Raw genomic sequence first — 20,108 nt, forward strand, 5'->3', positions numbered from 1 at the left:
CGCTCCCCCTGCCCTTTCATCTCCAACCAATAATTTCCCCTGTCCCATTCCTAATGCTGAGGCCATCAGAAAGAGACAGCATATTTATACCAAAGAATGGCAAATTTTAATTCTGGGGCTACAGAATTCTGTAGAAAGAGCAATGGAATAACAGATTTGGCATAGCACTTTACCACAAACTACAACACCATAAAGAATATTACTAAGAATGAAACCTGGAATTATTGTCAGGCCCCCTTGCAATCTAACACAAGCTAAAACATGCTGGTTGTCTAAATATATATATATATCAATCAATCACATTCAGATGAGCCAGCAAGGTTACCTGTATCCATGATCCTTATAGTCTTTAGTTGCAGAGTATACAATTGAGCTTGCTTTCACACTGATCTGCTGAAACAGATTCCATACTTCCTGGTAAATATATTGCTGGGGAGAGGGGGAGAATACTAAGTCAACACTGGGTACAAAAATATATACTCTGCATCAATACAGATAAAACCAGAAATCTGGGGAGAGGGGAGGGAAAGCCTGCCCACCCAATAAATCACCCCTTTCAAATGCCCCCCAGCCAAGTTCAGTTCTACTCAGCGCTTGGAAAAGTTCCTTTCTTGGACTGAAACTCCTACAATCCCCCAACTAGCATAACAAGTAGCTATGCTGCCTTGGGAATTCTGAGAGCTATAGTCCAAAAAAGGAACTTCCCCATGCACCATGTTTCATAGAATCGTAGAGTTGGAAGAGACCACAAGGGCCATCCAGTCCAACCCCCTGCCATGCAGGAACTCTCAATCAAAGCATCCCTGACAGATGGCCATCCAGCCTCTGCTTACAGACCTCCAAAGAAGGAGATTCCACCACACCACTGTCGCATAGCCCTTACTGTCACGAAGTTCTTCCTAATGTTGAGCTGGAATCTCTTTTCCTGCAGCTTGCATCCATTGATCCGGGTCCTGTTCTCTGGAGCAGCAGAAAACAAGCTTGCTCCCTCCTCAATATGACATCCCTTCAAATATTTAAACAGGGCTATCATATCACCTCTTAACCTTCTTTTCTCTAGGCTAAACATCCCCAGCTCCCTGCATCCAGTGCATGTTTAGCACTGGATAAGGGAACAGAACAGTTTAAAATTGTCCCAAGGACATATGAAAGGCAAAATTAATGGGGGCTGAAGGGAAGGATTAAGCATGCCTTCTAACCTGAAAGTTGCCCCCTTCCCATATTAACATTGCAAGGGAACCCCCTTTTTCACTTTTTGCATCTAGTTCTGTGTCGTGCTCAGCACCTTCCCACAGCTTGCTTCTACAACTGACAGCTAGCCTCACCATTTTCTTTCTGCCACCTATCCTTGGGTGCCCAACCCAAGAGCAGAAGACCTTGCTTAATATTCAAGGGGGCCTGACTGTCAGAAAAGGATGAAGAAACCATCCATGACCTCCAGTTTTTATGGGGACAATGCTGGGGATGGAGATGAGAAGAGACTGTGATCATGTTCAAAGCAGCCTCACCCTGATACAGCATACAAAATAGAGTACTTGCATCAGTAAAATAGATCTTGTAAGGTTTCAGTGCCTTTGTACATTCAGACAAACAGATGATATCAGCTACAACTGAGCAGCCTCCCGGGCAATTTGTCTTTCCTTACGTTTCCAGTGATAACTAAGCAGCCCAGCTGGTCAATGATGAGCACGTCAAGAGGAGACGGTGGCTGGCAGAACTTCTGCTGTAGGATCTGAAGAATTGGCTCCATCACTTTGGGCGTGTCCCTCAGTGCTACCGCAATGTGCCCCAATGCACGGATTGTGTGATCCGGGATAAGATGGGCTTCCCTGAATAAACAACATTGCATTGGCATTCTCTGTAAAACTGCAGAGGCTTTTTTAAACATAGCTACTGCTAGTAACAGGAACAGGCACGAGAAACAATTTGAGCTAATATAGAAGGTCAAGATGTAATAAGCGAGATGCACCCCACAAACACTCCCAACAAATTTAGTATAAATTGAGGTTGATTAATTCAATATGCTTACATTTTCACAGATGCAAAACAATTTTATTTATTTATTTACGGTATTTATACCCTGCCCTTCGGCCATAAAGGCTCTCAGAGCAGGTAATTTTAAAAGTATAATTCCCTTATTTTTAGATGACCCATATGTGTTCCGTAAGGGTAGAGAATGGGGAGCCATGCAGTTGTTGGATTCAGCACCCATTAGCCTTAACCAGTGTAACCAATGGTGACAAAAAATATTGTAAACTTGTACACCTCTTGCATATAGCCATTTCAAAGATCCATAAGATACACCAAACTAATTTCATCAGGATTCACCAAGACAGATGGGCATGTGTAGGAGGTCTATTTACCTAAGCTTACTTTGCTCCTTTTTGGAGAACAGTAACATCCAAATCTGACCTTACTGAAAAGAGATAAATAATTGCTATTACAGACAGGTAACTTACTTGTCACTCTCTTGTGAAATGTAGAGGCGGTTAGACAAGCTAGCCAAGAAAGCTTCGACAATGACTGGGTCTATTGTTAGGCCAGCTTTCAAGCATCTGCAAGAAATGGCAAATAGAATAGGAAAATTAAAACATCAAAGTGTCACTGGCTGATAAGTCAATGATGTTTACAATAATAAAAACACTAATCAAAAATCAGAGTAGCCATGCTGGCTGAGGGACTCTGGGATTTGTACTGAAAAATAACTTTACAAAGTTCTCCTACTCATTACACTTGGCTTATACTACTCTAGAGCCTCTGAAATTTGAGAGTGAACGGCTTACATGAGAGTGGAAAGCTTCCTCATAACTCTAGAACTTCCACTGGGCAGATACACTGTGGGAATTTCTCTCAAGGGAAACCCACCAGACTCCAACTTTGGTCAACATCATCAAAATCATCATCATCGATTCAAACAAAGGACTGAAGTCCATTCACTCCTGGTTTAAACTAGCAGCCCCAAATTACATGATCCAAATTTGTAACTTACAATACGAGAACAAAAGATGCCTACTGTCTAGAAGACAGCTTTTCTGTGTATCTAGGACAAATTGTTACCTGCAGATGTTATCTATTGCAATGTCTCGAAGTTGTTCATACATGGAGGTCTGACTCTTCTTGCCTGACATCACACTTACAGTGGACTCTGCATGCTCATTTGTTATGCTAATCTTGATGTCATTTCCTCCTAAGGAAACAAAAAAGGAGATGAACAGATAATTGGGGGAGAATATGCTTTGCTGGATCTTTGATGCTTCTGCAGAAAACTTTTAAGTAGACAGAAGGAAGCAATGGATGAGACAGCTACTCTAATCAATTTAAAGCAATATGAAACAGCCACTGTTGTGCAGTGGTTAAAGTCCTGGACCTGAACTTGTGAGACCCAGGTTCAAGTGCTCACTGAGCCATGGCACTCTCTGGGTGACCTTGGGACTGTCATTCACTCTCTATCCTAAATGGCAGACTTTTTGTGGTGATTAAATGAATGCCATATCATGAATTTCTGGGAGGAAGCAAAAAAAAATTGTGCTACGCTATCTATGATAAATCACGATGCTAGCTAACAGATGCCATCTTTAAAAATGTTGCTTCTTTTTTAAAAAAATAATAATTCCTAAATATTCATTAATACAATTTTGACTGAGGGTGCCAAAGCAAGCTGCAGTAAAGAAAGACATGCAATAACTAAACTGGCAAATCACAAAAGAGGCAATCCTGTGATGAAAGTGGCATACCTGTTTGGTATTGGTTATGATACTTGTAAAGTTTCACCAGGACTGGAGAAGGGATCACAAGAAAGTCTCTCAAGGATGGAGTGACAGAATGAACCACCACAGGGAATCTCTCACACAAGCGGCCGAGACCCTGAGAAAAAGAATGACAACATTACAAAAACAGAAAAGCAGACGTGTGCTCTTACTCTATAAGAAAGATTGTGCAAGGTTCTATTCAGGTGTTTAGCACTTCAAACTCCACATTTAGGCCCTTGAAACGCTACTTGGATATAACAGGGATAACACACAACCTTATACTACTGCCCTTCCAAGCAGTAAGAGTGAGCTGCATGGAGGAGGAAGGAGCATACCACTGTCATCTCCAATCCATGACTGGCAATAACAGCAAGACTTCCCTGTGCATCTTTTCTCATCTTTGCAATGAGGAAGGCCAATGGTACATAGGGAATCTGCCTGCCACTGGACGGTGTGGTTTCAGGGAAGGGCTTTGAAAAGGGTTTCAGTCAGACTCTTAGTAGAACAGGTTCCCTTCTCCTGTTCATGACTACATACAGGACAATATTATTCGTAACATATCTCTTTAAATTATTCATCTGCATGGGGACCAGTAATTATGCCCAAACTCAATCTTTATCTATAACAAATTGTAGAAACAAAAACTGTGGAATATTGATAGGCTAAAGTGTCAATGTGGTTTTCTTCACAGACCTGTAAGCAGCAGATCAGAAGAGGCAAATGAGCGATGATCACTTTGCTGGAGGTCTTGGACTGCAGCTTTTCCGACAGCTTGATGCACAGGTTTTCTGCTCCTTATTTGAAAAAGTACAACACTGGAAAGTATTACAAGTGAACATGCCTGCACATTGGGATGACATTTTTTTAACTGACAACTTTGATGGTTATTTCATCATGGAAGAATGGATATAACCAAACCATTATACTGCTCTCTCTAGGAAAATCAAGTCAAATGAATTGTGCATTTCAAAAGCCCCTTAAGAGCAGAGCTACAATCTTTTGCACAGCCTCCTCTACTAAAACCTTTGCCAGGACGCAACATATGATTAGCCTAAGTTTGCAACCTGAATATTTTTGAATTTCAGAGCACTAAAATCTCTGATGCCGTTGGTGGCTTTAGTGATGGGTCAGCTAAGAAGCCATCAATGATTGGAAATTTACTTTAAAAACACTGAGTTTAATGACATCTGAAGCCATTCACAAATGAGCAGTGTAAGATGATACTCTGGGACCTGGGACCACTGTCTGACTACTGTTCTAATTATGAATATGATTATTTATTCTTAAAGGTAACTTCCAAAGCTGTGATTGAACTTGACTGGACTTATGAATAGACATTCATAGGACTGCAGTGTAATACTACCTCACAGGCATTCTGAAGTTTATACACATTGTATTTTAAAAAAGAATCCAACAAAAACATCAGTTAAAAACTATCCTCTAACAAGGGGAAAATAACATTCAGGCAAATATACCTTGTTCATCTTTCACAGCCCACACCATGAGATCTACGCAGGCTGCGTTAGCTTGGCAACGTAGCTTCAGTGGATTCAGCTCATTGTGCAATCTGTCAACATCATGAAGGAGTTTCTGGAGCTCTGCCTGGCTGCTGTTGAACTGTTCCAGCACAAAATCATGAATTTCCTTCACAAAGGAGTTTGGGAGATCTAGGAGAGGAAAGAGAAGAAGCGTTCAAAATTCTGAAGGTGGCCACATTTGAAAGAAGAAAAAGAGAGGCAAGAAAGAAAATGTAAAATGTGATTAAACAGAACAGCATCTCTTTGAAACCAAATGCAGCATAGAGACTGAAGGTTTTCCACTTCTGTGACTCTCAACTGGGCAAATTAAGGTCAATTTAAAATTATAGTTGCAAAAGAAGCTAGAATCTGAAACCACAGTATTATTTTTCCAGGTTTGTTTTAACAAACCAGTTTTTAAAACTCCAGTTTCCTATATTCAGAGATAGTGAGAAACAGCAGTTTCTTTTAAAGCATAAGCAAAAGTTTAAGTCATTTTATGCAGCAGTAAACTATGGTCTCTGGTTATGTTTCAGCTGATCTACACTGACATGCATGAATCCTATTATCATTTTAATTATCCTACATCACTAAAGAAATGAAAGCTTATTAATTCAATTTACACACCTTTCATGTAATACAACGTGTCTCTAAGCATCTTGAACTGGGCTACATACAGAGGATCGCTGAACATTTTGTAGAACAGTTCGGTGTGGGGATTTACCTAAAATGTATTTAAAAGAAAGAGGATAGTGGTTAATGATGGCATTCTGACAAATTAGTTCACAGACAAAATCCAAAATATCATAGGCCAAATATCATAACACAGAAATTTTCTTCAATATTAAAAGGTAAAGTCACTTGACATGAATGTCTAGTTGTAACCGACTGCAGGGTTGCAGTGCTCATCTCCGTTTCTAAGCCAAAGAGCTAGTGCTGTCCGAAGACTGCACCGAACACTGTTACCTTCCTACTGAGAAGTGGTACCTATCTACTTGTATTTGCCCATACTGTTGGCAGCTCAAAAAGCTTTAGGTATCAGATTTTCGGTACAGGTGGTCTAAGATGCAATGCTGCTGTTGTTATTATTATTATTAATGACATTATCATTTAATCTGCATGCCACTTGCTCCCATAGATGTGGTCAAGTAGCTCAGTATAATTCCAGTCAGAGGAAAAAGTCTACTTTCATAATTATTTACATTTAAGCAACAGTCCCAACTTCAAGAACAACCCAGTAATTGTGAACTAACCAAATTTGTAGAAAGCAACTTTTCAGATAAAAAAAGGATTAAAACAGTATACACAGTAAACATGCTCCATTGCTAAAATATGTAGTTTTAACATTATGACTGTATTACTAATGCAGCAAATAACATTGAAAATTAAATATTTCGTGCATATTTTGGTCACAATTCCTGCTGAATGACATTCTGCCATTACTAATTTTTAGAATTCAGTCTAAGCCCTTCAATTCACAACAGTCCACAGTAAGATGGTCGCCTTACCAACTGTAATTTTGTGGTAAAAAGTTAACATACCTCAGTAAGCTCAGTGACTACTGCATCTAAAGTTTTCAGAACAGAATCTCCAACAATCTGTTTAACCTAAATGACAAAACAAGCATTTTAAAGATTCTATTATAGCTTTTCTAGAATAAACACATTTGTTCAAGAGAAAGCCTCACTTGATGAAGAAGTGGGACCAACTTCCTAGTAAATATCATTTGGCTCTTAGACCAGAAGAATCTTGGTTAGTGCATCAAAATATAGCACTGAACTTAACAAAATATGTGAAGCTGGTAGCTGGAAGTTTTCATTTCTAGACCAGCAGTTACTGCATTCTATTGAATTTAGCAAGCGGTAGATAGGCTTCCACTAAAAGAACACATACAAAACCTAAGTAACTAGAAAGAGTCTCAGTATTTGTTAGATTTATATTCCACCTTTTTGATGCAAAAGCTCTCAAGGAAATAAGAAGCAAATAGCCAAAAATGACAAAGCAGGGGAAAAAAGATTATAAAGGCTTTGTTTGGAGCTTAACACACAGCTTTTACAGTTTTAACTGGTTTTAAATTGTCTTGTTTTAAGTGATGAACAATTTAATATGCTTTTAGTCTATGAAAATTGTTACTGTTTTAACATCTTCTAACCTGATTTTACTGTATGCCACCCTGAGATATTTGGATATAGGACAGGATATACATATTTAAATAAATAAATACCATGTTGTTGTTTTAAGAGAACACATAAAGAAATACCATGTTGAGCAGCTGGCGGAGCATTTCTAGTGGAATGCTGAACTCTTTGTTGCTAATGCCATTAAAGAGCGGAGAAACAGAGAAGCTGGAGCTGATCGTGGAGAAATAATACTCTGGATCTACTGCACTCCCATCAGGCAGGTAGGACCCTATTTATTTAAGAAAAAACAGAAGTAATGGCAGAAAATATTCCTGAGTTATTTTAGCACATTTCCGTATTGCCTATGTACTCCACAGGCCATTAAGAAAATACAATATTCACAGACAAAAGCACACTTGGTACTAAAAACCAGCAAACAGACTGAAGACCCTGGGTATTCAGTTTACTTGGTTTCAAGACTGCAATATTCCCGTAGATATGTAGAAGGGCTGGGGGAATGAATATACTGTAATCGCAGACAAGACCCGCAACACCTGCGCTAACACACTCGTCTTCTACTCATGCTGGCTGCAGAGAGTTACAGAGTTACAGAGAATACTTTCAGTGTTGCAGTCCCTACCGAAAAGAAGCAGGGCATATTGGGGTTGTGTTTAGGTGGCAGCTGATCTTTTTGGATGCTCTGTGCAAAGTGGGAATGGTTAGGGACTTTCTGCTGAATTGTGTGCCCTTCCCCAAATACTGCTGTTACAGATTATTTGATACCACTGCTATGTCGGACACTTAAAGAAGTCTGAGGTGGGGACACATTCCTTTTAAGGAGAAACTATAACCCAAGCAGTAAAGAGACATGGCAAAGGTTGACAAAGGGAAGCATCCATTTGCTAATTTCCTGCGTCTCATTCTTGAGAAACAGCAAGGCAAGAATTCATTTTATGGTCCACACATATGAACCCATCTAATTGAATGTCGTTCTGATGCAGCAATTAGTTTATTTTCCTACTGACATAAGCTACACATTGTACATTTTGCTTAACAATGCCCCTGCTCTTTATTTGCAACTGCAAAAGGAAATTCAAAACCCCTTCCCTCTGGTTTGCAGTTTTGGTGAAGTACTGTACAATGCATTCTTGTTTAAAATTGCCCTCATTAATCTTCTAAACTATGTTTCAGCTACTACAATAAGCTCTTTGCAACTAAGCAACTAGGGGAGATGAAGGATTTTTTTAGACCTTCCGCCTGTGTATGCAGAGAATACATTTTGTTGTCTGATCATATTTGTTTTTGTTCCCCATAAGTTCAGCGTAATTTCTTTACAAGTTAACATGCTTCGGGTTGTTGTTGTATCCTAGCTCTACATTTACATACATGCAAATAAACCCACAGTCCAGCAGGGCTTACTCTCAAATAGCTTACATCCAAACAGAATGTTCTAAACATATTAGCGGTGTGTTCATTAATTTTAAATTTTTATATAATAATCTAGATTCTATAAAGTTTTAAAATAAATGATGACTTTTGATTAGGGCATAATAAAGTTTTTGTACAAACTGGAGCATGTCCAGAGGAGGGTGACCAAAACTGTGAAGGGTCTGGTCACCATACCCCATGAGGAGATACTTGGAGAGCTGGGGATGTTTAGCCTGGAGAAATGACATGATAGCCCTGTTTAAATATTTGAAGGGGGTGTCATATTGAGGATGGAGCAAGCTTGTTTTCTACTGCTCCAGAGAACAGGACCTGGAGCAACGTATTCAAAGTATTCCACCTCAATGTTAGGAGGAATTTCCTGACAGTAAAAGCTGTTCGAGAGTGAAACACAGTTCCTCGGAGAGTGGTGGATTCTCCTTCTTTGAAGGTCTTTAAACAGAGGCTGGATGGCCATTTGTTGGGGGGTGCTTTGGTTGTGTGTTCCTGCATGGCAGAATGGGGTTGGACTGCATGGCCCTTGGGGGTCTCTTCCAACTCTATGACTTTATGATTGTGTGATTCTAACACCTGGAGCTAATCTAAAGACTTTATTATGCCCTAATCAAAACAATATATACCAGAGAGCAAAACTATACCTTCGAAGTACTGTACAGCAGTACCTCCAGGAGAACTGGGTGGAGGAATTCCACGCTCGGGACTGACCTGAAACAAGCAAAAAATAAAGTCAAGTATCACTTGGAGTTCACATTTTCATGCTGGGGAGGAGGGAGTCATGCATATTAAAATGATCAACAGAATTCTAAAGTAACAAATCTAAGGATCTCAGACCCAACATATAGCAATGTTTTAAAAATTGAGATCCAAGTGCTGGCTGTTTGCCTAATAAATTTTGTTCAATCCAAGACCCCTTTCTTCATTGCTGCCTGTTTAGGGCATTGAAACATATCATAAAAGGTTAAAACATGATCTCTTTCCAAGGAGGCTGCTAGTATAGGAGAATGCCCCAATCCATATGATGTTAGTGGGCAACCTAGCACAATACTTTCTACCGAACTGGCAGCAGGTCTCAGGCAGAGAATGGTCACTCGCATTACCTGCTACTTAATCTCCTTTTTAATTGGGCATAACACTAACTGAATCCAGAATCTTCTGGGGACAAAGCATGTGCATTTCCACCGAGTTAAAGGCCCTCTCCTAGTGGTCTTCTATGGCATTCAAAACAAGACATTTTAATTCAATAAGAGCACATCTGTCTGACAGTTAAAACCAGTCCATGGTTCACAAAATTAGTTTCAGGCTGATTTTAGTCCAAGAATAAACAAACCTGTGTGATGCTGGATACGCTGCTGGTCTTTCTCTTTAAAGATCCTTCCTGACAGACCGTGAGTAAAGAGTTTGGAAGTATCGACCTGAAGTCATTAAAAGAGCGTCTTCGAATACCATCCAGCTCATTGGGGGCTCGAAGGGAATGTGGAGTAATTTTAGGAAAAAGTTTGGACAGGAGAGATTCTTCCGAGTTGCTGTAGCGTCCAAAGGCTCGAGAAATTCCAATGAGGCATGGCACAGCATATCTGCATAAATATTCTGGAAAGCAAAGGTAATATTTCATTTTCAAACTTCATTCTGTCCTATTTGCAACTGCTACATCCACTTTCTGAAATCACTACTGTCACTATGCCCCAATTCAGATGTAAAAGGAAACCAGTTTTCCCCATGTGCCAAAGCTGTGGCAAGCCCTGGAGTGACATGCTCGCCACTCTCTCTTGTGGCTGCAATGAGATGAGCAGCTTGACATTTTAAACAAAACACCATTCCCTTTTGCATATGAATTAGAAGAAGCATTCAGAGAATTATCAAGATCAAACTGCAGTTTCAACTCTGCAGCCTGTGGCCAGACATAACAGTAAAACATGTGTTCAAAAGCAGAAGCATCCAATCTCTTTCACATGACCACAAATGTCAAAGAGTGAGTTAAAGGGCCATGGCAACCCAAGGCGTACTGTATTTTGAAGATAGAGTAAGAAACAATAGTTTCCTATTATATTTGAAGTGAATCATATATCCATGGTATAAAGGAGAAGTAAAATGAATCTCACTTAAAAACAACAAAACTCTGAACAGCCCTTTTTTGCATTTAAAGGCTGGCTACTGTATTAGTTGTATTGGCTGGTTGCAGAATGAAGGTAACAGAAAGAAGAACAACTGAATTTTCCATTAGCTGTAATAAAAGTAGCACCACCTATTGGAAAAGCATCTCCAGTACCTTTGTCCTGGATCTGTGGAGATTGGCACATTCCCAGCAGCACTTGCATCACTTGTAATATTGCCTCTATAACCTACAACATTCAAGATGGGCACAGTTAAAATCTGTAGGTGTAAATGAAGCAAGAAACATATTTGTACAATTTATGACCTCATCGGGGTTGGGAGGAAGAGAAGTGGAAAGGACAGGAGTAACCCAGCCTTGAATCTATCAGAGTATGATTAAACTATTATCTTTTTGAAAGAGAAGCAGATTCTGCATCAAGAAGGATTTCAGGATTGTTTTTAAAAAACTGATGCTGATGTGACGCTGCACAAAGAGATGACAGTGTCAGAATTCTTAACAAGTTAGAGAAACATTTTAATAAATTGGAACCCATGGCACTGTATGCTCCTTTTCCCCTCAATTAATTTTACCTGTTCTCTCAGAGATGCATCCCTGTAAGCCACATCTGACAATAAGGTCACCAAGCAGAAGCTGAAGTTTTCTGCAATTGGAAGCATGCCTAAAGATATAATAATAAACATAACAGGATTATGGCAAATCAGATGAACATCCATCAGAACGAACAATTCAATTGTAAAAACAAATGAAACTTTGGACTATGTGACTTGATAAACTACACTATCTTTCGCAGAGTTGGGTGTGGAAGCAGTGTGGGGAAGCAGGAGAGCAAGGACTGTGCAGTCCTAAGGCTTATTCTCAGCTCTATGAACTGTGATTTACCAGAATTTTTTTTTACAATGGAACCAGGCCTAAGTCTGCTCAGTATCGGATGGTACAGTCTATAAAAGTACATTAACAGGCATGTGCACACAGACAAAAATGTCATATTGTGGTTCCTGTTCTATAAGTAGTAAAGGCCTGTTACAGACTGCCAAAATAAAGCTGCTTTGGGTCTCTTTGGAGGTATGCTATTTAAATGATGCATGGGTCCTAAGAGTCTGGAGGTCGCACCAAAGCCACACTCCATTCCTAAGCACCAGAGTGCAGCTTTTGGTGCAGCTTCCGGATTCTTAGGATGCATGCATCATTTAAATAGCATACCTCCAAAGAGACCCGAAGCAGCTTTATTTTGGCAGTCTGTAACAGGCCTAAGTATGCTCCCTTTAGATATGCTCCCAGATGTTTAAGAGTTACTTATCCATGTCCAACATCTGGTTCACTGGGAAGCCTGACCAAACGGCCAGGGACTGACTGCATCAATCTTTACTATGAAACAAGGACTGTGCCAGGGAACAGTAACTTACTCACACAATTGGGGAACAGTCTCAAGGGATTTGCTCATAGGGCAGTAGTTCCCACACAACAGAAAGGACACCTCTGTGAGCAACTGATCTGAAAGCACATGATAATATAAATCTTGCTGGAGCTAAGCTGATCTGCTCAGTGCCTGGATATGAAACTACCCTCAGTCTCTATGTTTGTCATCCTGAGATCCATGTAGGAAAGAGAAGAACTCAAGATAACAAAAATATAACAAACAATGATGGAATCAGTATGTTAAATAACAGCCAAAGCCAGAACACTGTGACTCACTCTAATGCAGTTACACCACACAAAGAAAAAACAGAATTGAGAACTCCCACTTCTCAGGATGCAGTTCCTCTATCCTCTTGCAAAGAACTATGGCTAACTGAGATCATGAAGACTGTCTTCTAAGTAGACCTATATAGGCTCACACATTTATAACTAAACCCAGTGTTAGTGCCAACTAGAGTAGACCCACTGAAATCAATGAGATTTATTTTACTGGTGACTAACAAGACCTATTTATTTTAATGGGTTTATTCTAGTTGGGACAGGGATTGGATTTAGCTAATACGAATTACATAAATTCCTAGGATTTAGTAAATTTACTCCAACTGAGACTAACAATTGGATTCAAGACATAGTCTCTTAACTACAGAAAGGTACCGACACCTGGGCGCAATGAAATTAAAATGTTACCTCGGCTTTTCCGTGAATTGCTTTCTTCTATCCATTGCACTTTAGGAATGCCTCTCAAGAGCCGGAGAAGATACGGAACAAGAGTATCTTTATGCTAGAATGGAAACAGAATATTTTGAAACAATACGGATTTAGATACAAGATATAGAGGAAAGGAAACAGTAATGTCTACAAACAGCAAGCAAAGGGAGTGGCGTGCAGACCACAGGCCTGGTTTCAAAAGCCGCTGCAACCAAGAGGAGGAGTCAAACCCAAATGAACATTTCATCCCAATGTCAGGAATGGAGCACAATTTGATGTGCTTTTGAGGAAACCAAGCCAAACTAAGTGTGATGATGGTAGACCTATTTGTTCAGACCCAGGCCTGTCTCAATCCTGTAGAAATCAAAATGACTACCTTCCTGATTCTGTAGAAATCAAAATATTTAGCTCTGATACTAGAGCCTAGTACATTGAGGGAAAGTGTCAGTCTACCACATCAGATACCTTGGGAAGCACCAGACAATACATTGTAGATAAAAGAAAAATTATATTAAATCAAAAATTATACCTGCAGGTCAGACTCAATTAGAAAAATTCCCAAGGCAATCACAGCATCTCTGCGACGTTCATCCAGCTGAAAGATCCCATGGATATCTACTGGGCACATGCAGAGGAGTTTTTGTACCTAAAGGGAGGAAAAGTAAAAAGCTTTAGCAGAGTGATAGACAGAACTGCTTGGGTTGTAAGCCGCCCTGAGTCCCAGTCCTGGGAGAAGGGCAGTATATAATAATAGTAGTAGTAGTAGTAGTAGTAGTAACACAGTACCCACACCCTGGGCAAGTTGCCCTCCTTGGACTGCTTAATAATACCATCAAGCCTCTTCAGCAATGCTCCTCCCTTCCAGAGCATTTCTCCTGTTTATGAGGGTGGAAAGGGCCACGTGAAGCTCCTCTGTTTGCCCAGTACTTGCAGGTGCCATCATCTGAATTATGCCCATCCCACTTCCAACCTGCATACACTGAGGCCAATGTAATTCTGTCACTGGGAGCTGGCCTGGCAGCAGTGGCGAATGGAGCATCCAGCCTATACAGCTCTGCGCAACACTGTTCATATGAGAGGAATGAGGCCAGAATAGCAAAAAGAGTGGCACTAGCAGGTAGACGTGTCACAGGACCCAGCTGTCCTTCCCACTTCTGTCTCCCATTGAGCAGACACAGGGCTGAACAACCCTCCCCAAGCAGAAGGTTTGAAAGTCTGTGCACTGCCACCCAAAGCAATTTATCTCAAAGGAAAGTCCAAGAGTGCAGATAGGCGCACAGGATTGTTAGGAAGGCAAATGGGAAAGAATGGATTTATGGAAAGTTTGACAGAAAGAAACTAGAAAAACTGAGTGCACTGAGGGGAAATGGAAAAGTCAGTGGAAATAAAGGGGAGATACTGAATAATGTTCCCCCCATTTGTCTTCCCTTTCTTTTTTGATGCACAGGTTTGTGAGGCTGCAAGCTTCCAGGCAAGCCAATATTTGTTTTTACACAAGTGTAATACCATCATTGAGAGTCAGTGTTGTGTAGTGGTTTGAGCGTTGGTCTACAACACCGGGAGAACAGGGTTCAAATTCCCACTCGGCCATGGAAGCCCACTGAACATGGACAAGCAACACTCTCTCAGCCTCAGAGAACAAAGGGGCAAATCCTCTCTGAACAAATTCTGCCAAGAACATCCAGTGATAGGGTCGACGTAAGTCAGAAAAGACATGAAGACACATAACACAACAAACACCATTATAAGCCTTTGGTCATTATGACATGGCAAGCTACAAATCTAAAATGCAGGCCAATTCTCTCTCCCCCACCGCCTTCAGACTGAGAAGATAGTTGGTTCATGAAATGGACCATAACCTCAAGAAAGAACCATTTTCCTCCAGTCAGACTAAAGAACATTTGCTGTCCTCTGAAAGTTCATACAGATATAAATTCCACAGACATCCATGGGGCTTGCCCACAGGTAAAGGTGTACAGGATTCCAGCCTGAAGTTCAAGTTACAAAGCCAGCTGCAGATGGAAACACCCACACATGGATGCTGCCATTGCTGGGATAATGCTTTCTGCATCCACAACGTTGTGAAAGCATGCACTGTTTCTCAATAAGCTTTGTGCCTGTTGCTTTTAATCTTCACAATGCAACAGACTTACCTGCCAGACCTAAGCATTAAACTTCTTGCTCTCGCCCAACGTTCAGAACAGACTGTGTGAGTGACATTGCGCCAAGCGAAAAAACAACGTACACCCCCCTCACCAAGCACAAATGGGGCAGAAATTATGTCTGAATGATAAAGTGACTGATAGTGTAGTCCAGCGGTTCCCAAACTTTGGTCCTCCAGCTGTTTTGGCCGTCAGCTCCCAGAATTCCTGTTGACCAAGCTGTCTGGGGCTTCTGGGAGTTGAAGTCCATAACATCTGGCTGACCAAAGTTTGAGAATCACTGGTTCAGTCCTTTGCAGGTTTAATAGAAGTACATCCCACTAAGCCCAATACAACTTACATATTTACTGCTTAATAAACACAGAATTGCAGCCCTAATTTCCTTAACATAGCAACAAATCTATTTGGGATTTAGTCCTAGGGTAGTCATGACTAACTTGCTCTCTCCATCCAAAGCCCTCAGTGTTGCACCAGTCACACAGAGCAAGCCTTTGTATGTTTACTTAGAAGGAAGTCCTACTGAGTTGAGTGGCATTTACTTATGAGCAAACATGCAAAGACTTGCTCTGGATATGTCTAGTTCAACGAAGCTGAACTAGAAACAGGCCCATGGGCATCGGACCACAGTGCCCATCAGCCCAGCCCGCCGCCATGCCCAATGATCACATTTTGTCTTGTATTTTGAGAATAGCTCTCCTGGCAGAATGCCTCCTTCAAATGGTTTACAAAATTAACAACAAAAACAATGGAAATATAGTTTTTTGTGGGTTTTTTGTGCTATGCGGCCATGTTCTAGAAGATTTTCTTCCTGACGTTTCGCCAGCATCTGTGGCTGGCATAGCCAGCCACAGATGCTGGCGAAACGTCAGGAAGAAAATCTTCTAGAACATGGCCGCATAGCACAAAAAACCCACAAAAAACTATGGATGCCGGCCATGAAAGCCTTCGATTTCACATTGGAAATATCATTCATACAAACCAAGAAACACTATAAAGAGTATCAATAATAAAACAGTACAAGCCATCAACATTCCTTAAGTGCAGGCCAACATGTTCATCAGTTAAGAATATTTTGAATTAGAAATGGTCAGCAACAGCCAGACTCTTCGTCCGCAGGTGGAAACCAGGCAAAGGGGGAGCCAAATCCGTTCCCCAAATTACATGTCCATAACCATAGCTTGATGGAATGTCAAAGGAGCCACAGTAAATAAGGTGTCTTAATAGGTCAGACATGCCTAAGGAAGACATTTCTAGTATTCTCTCTCACAACACTGGAAGAGTCCAAAGGAGTATCCAACCCAAACCTGAGGCAGGATGCTCCATGCCTAGTCCACCTTCCATCCCCAAGTGCAGCATTTGCAAAATTATGTGTACATGCACAGAAAGAACAGTGTTGTTTTTGTTCTGTGGTTTTTCCTCATTCACAGGGCTCCTTTACCCCCTAACCCCAGCAAAAGTGAAAACACCTCTCTAGAAATCTCCAGGTCCTCCAGTGCAACTCTATAGTTGACATCTGCCAGAGGTTGATCACAGAATCATGCTGGAGGACCTTACAAATGCCCAGAGAAGTGTTTTCCCTGGGAACCTCTCCAGCACAACTTTATGGTCAATTTCCAGCAGACCTGGACTGGAGGACTTAAGAGATTCCCCAGAGAGAACATATTAATCAAAACTGCAAATAATCAGATCAGCAAAAGTCAAAGCTGCAAATATGGAGGGCCAATTGTATTGGGTTGGAACATGACTGCACAGGTGGCATTAGCAGGGTATAGTCAGAGGTGAGTGGCAGTAGACAGATCAGGGAGGAACTCCTGTTGATGCTTCAGATATGACTGGATCTGACAAGATGGGAACTGTTTGGCGTGAACTTTGGTTTCAGCCATCATAGCCAATGGTGCATAATAACGCAGTCCAATACTATCCAGTCCAATTGCAGTTCAGTGTGTCACCCAGAAGGCCACACATGCCTCAACCCTGTGTTTAGATGGGGTTTTGATTTGGGGTGTAAACTGAATAATCATATATCCTCATGTCTGTCTGGGCTAAGAAAAAATGGGCAAAGCCTCTGGGGTTTCATAGTCCACCCTGAAATGTGGGCAGGCTAACTCTGGTCCAAAACACCCTGCAGAAATCATCCAGTTTGAGAGCACCTGAACTGCCCGGGCTCAGTGCTGGGGAATTCTGGGAACAGTAGTTCTGGGAGACATTGAGCCTTCTGTCAGAGAGCTCTGGGGCTACAATAAAGTACAGTTCCCAGGACTCCCTGCACTATAAAGCAGCCCCAAACTGGATTATTTCTGCAGTGTGTTTTGGACCTCAGCTGAAAAGAAAGCCCAGGCTCAAGTGCGGGAACATCCTTGCACAGCAAGAAGCTTGCCAAGTCTGTCAAATCCTCAGGGAGCTAGCAGATGGCTCCTAGCCAAACTGAGACACTTGGTGATCTGGAAGGCACAAGGAAACACCAAGGCTTTTTCACGGGACACAATTCCAGCACTAGGACTCCTTGGATTGGCACTTTCAGTCTAAAACACACTGCAGAAATTATCCAGTTTGAGTGTGCTGGGGAATCCTGGGAATGGTAGCCTGTTGGGGCTCCAGAGCTCTCTCTGGCAGTGAAGGCTAAATGTCTCACCAAACTACAGTGCCCAAAATCCCCTAGCATTGAGCCAGGGCAGTTGAAGCAGTCTCAAACTGGATGATTTCTGCAGTGTGTTTTGACCCTTTAGGGAAGGGGGGTTAGACTTCTCATCCACAGAGCTGAGGTGACCTCACCAGACTAGAAACCTCAGGATTCCCAAGGTTGCCATGGCAATTAAAGTGAAATCATAGTGCTATAACTGTGTGGTGTGAAAGGGCTCCCCATGGGCTAGAAAGCAGAGCGTCACTCTGTCCAGTTAACTCAAAACACACTGCAGAAATAATCCACTTTGAAGCCACTTTAACTGCCCTGGCTCAATGCTAAGGAATTCTGGGAACTGTACTTTGTTGTGGCCCCAGAGCTCTCTGACAGAGAAGGCTCAATGTCTCACAAAACTACAGTTCCCAGGATTCCCCAGCATTGTGCCAGGGCAGTTAAAGCGGTCTCAAACAGGAAGATTTCTCCCGTGTGTTTTGGACCTTAGTTGTTTCTCACATTCTCAATCTAAGACCCATCCAATGTCTTCAACTACAACTCCCATCAGCCACACCAATCTCAACAACGTTTCCCCATAATAATTGACCGCCGCAACTGTTAAGTCTCGGGATTATTATTAAGTTATTGTTTTAATTTAGGTTAAAAAAAATCAAAGGAAAGCACAGCTTTTAAAACTCAGGCATCTGAACATTGTTGTTTCACTGAGATTTAGAAGGACAACTGGGCCTCAGGATCATTATTAGAAACGTTACATAATAATAGCCGGCTTCTTGTTGATGCTCATGGTAAATGATGAGGACATCTTTTCTGTCAAACCGAACACCCCAGAAGAAAGCAATCCTAACTCTTACGGCCGACGGAATACAAGCAACGTGAAATAGGAGTAACACATCTATTTGGAGGCCTAGCACTCCCAGTGAAAAAAGGAGGAGGAAAAAGGATGAAATACATGTTATTTTGAACTGAAAAGCAACCACCACCCTCCAAACACTTGTCAAGTCTAATGATGTTGTGTGCCCTTCAAGTCATTTCATTTTCATGTCACGGGGTTTTCATGGCCAGATATTATTATTATTAGTAGTAGTAGTAGTAGTAGTAGTAGTACACTTGTCCCTCTATATTTGCTAGGGTTAGGGGCACCAGACCCCTGTGAATATGGGAAAACCGCAAATAACAAAAACGCCATGTTATTACCTGAGAGGACCCCTTTCTAGGAATCTCTAGGTCCTCCAGCGCAACTCTGTGGTCAATGTCTGACAGACACTGGAGGAGCTACAAAGGCCTAGAAGAGTGTCCTCTCTAGGAATCTCTAGGTCCTCCAATGCAACTCTGTGGTCAATGTCTGACAGACACTGGAGGAGCTACAAAGGCCTAGTAGAGTGTCCTCTCTAGGAATCTCTAGGTCCTCCAATGCAACTCTGTGGTCAATGTCTGACAGACACTGGAGGAGCTACAAAGGCCTAGTAGAGTGTCCTCTCTAGGAATCTCTAGGTCCTCCAATGCAACTCTGTGGTCAATGTCTGACAGACACTGGAGGAGCTACAAAGGCCTAGTAGAGTGTCCTCTCTAGGAATCTCTAGGTCCTCCAATGCAACTCTGTGGTCAATGTCTGACAGACACTGGAGGAGCTACAAAGGCCTAGAAGAGTGTCCTCTCTAGGAATCTCTAGGTCCTCCAATGCAACTCTGTGGTCAATGTCTGACAGACACTGGAGGAGCTACAAAGGCCTAGTAGAGTGTCCTCTCTAGGAATCTCTAGGTCCTCCAATGCAACTCTGTGGTCAATGTCTGACAGACACTGGAGGAGCTACAAAGGCCTAGTAGAGTGTCCTCTCTAGGAATCTCTAGGTCCTCCAATGCAACTCTGTGGTCAATGTCTGACAGACACTGGAGGAGCTACAAAGGCCTAGTAGAGTGTCCTCTCTAGGAATCTCTAGGTCCTCCAATGCAATTCTGTGGTCAATGTCTGACAGACACTGGAGGAGCTACAAAGGCCTAGAAGGGTGTCCTCTCTAGGAATCTCTAGGTCCTCCAATGCAACTTTGTGGTCAACATCCGACAGACACTGACCATAGAATTGAGCCAGAGGAGCTACAAATGCCTAGTAGAGTATTCTCTCTAGGAATCTCTAGGTCCTCCATTGCAACTCTAGTCAATGTCCAACAGACACTAAGCATAGCACTGTGTTGGAGGAGCTACGAGGGCCTAGTAGAGTAGTCTCTCTAGGAATCTCTAGGTCTTTC

General features: G+C 41.7%; 1 protein-coding gene across 1 annotated transcript in view; it reads right to left on the reverse strand.

Moving 5' to 3' along the window:
- The window catches only part of LOC149290004 (phosphatidylinositol 4-kinase alpha), a 63,478-nt gene that overhangs the window by 42,188 nt on the left and 1,182 nt on the right, over window positions 1–20,108 (reverse strand). The window contains exons 2-17 of the mRNA XM_089489959.1: window positions 13,599–13,715; window positions 13,049–13,142; window positions 11,515–11,603; window positions 11,099–11,171; window positions 10,160–10,419; window positions 9,471–9,537; window positions 7,527–7,675; window positions 6,808–6,873; window positions 5,894–5,990; window positions 5,225–5,416; window positions 4,443–4,543; window positions 3,735–3,864; window positions 3,058–3,187; window positions 2,460–2,555; window positions 1,646–1,829; window positions 326–429 (exon numbers count right to left, since the gene is read on the reverse strand). Coding sequence (XP_089346085.1) covers window positions 326–429; window positions 1,646–1,829; window positions 2,460–2,555; window positions 3,058–3,187; window positions 3,735–3,864; window positions 4,443–4,543; window positions 5,225–5,416; window positions 5,894–5,990; window positions 6,808–6,873; window positions 7,527–7,675; window positions 9,471–9,537; window positions 10,160–10,419; window positions 11,099–11,171; window positions 11,515–11,603; window positions 13,049–13,142; window positions 13,599–13,715 — 1,949 coding nt within the window. The remainder of the gene's footprint in view (window positions 1–325; window positions 430–1,645; window positions 1,830–2,459; window positions 2,556–3,057; window positions 3,188–3,734; window positions 3,865–4,442; window positions 4,544–5,224; window positions 5,417–5,893; window positions 5,991–6,807; window positions 6,874–7,526; window positions 7,676–9,470; window positions 9,538–10,159; window positions 10,420–11,098; window positions 11,172–11,514; window positions 11,604–13,048; window positions 13,143–13,598; window positions 13,716–20,108) is intronic.

The sequence above is a fragment of the Sceloporus occidentalis genome, unplaced genomic scaffold (assembly GCF_023333645.1).
Source record: "Sceloporus occidentalis isolate IW3139 unplaced genomic scaffold, rSceOcc1.0.p SCAF_41, whole genome shotgun sequence".
Lineage (NCBI taxonomy): Eukaryota > Metazoa > Chordata > Lepidosauria > Squamata > Phrynosomatidae > Sceloporus > Sceloporus occidentalis.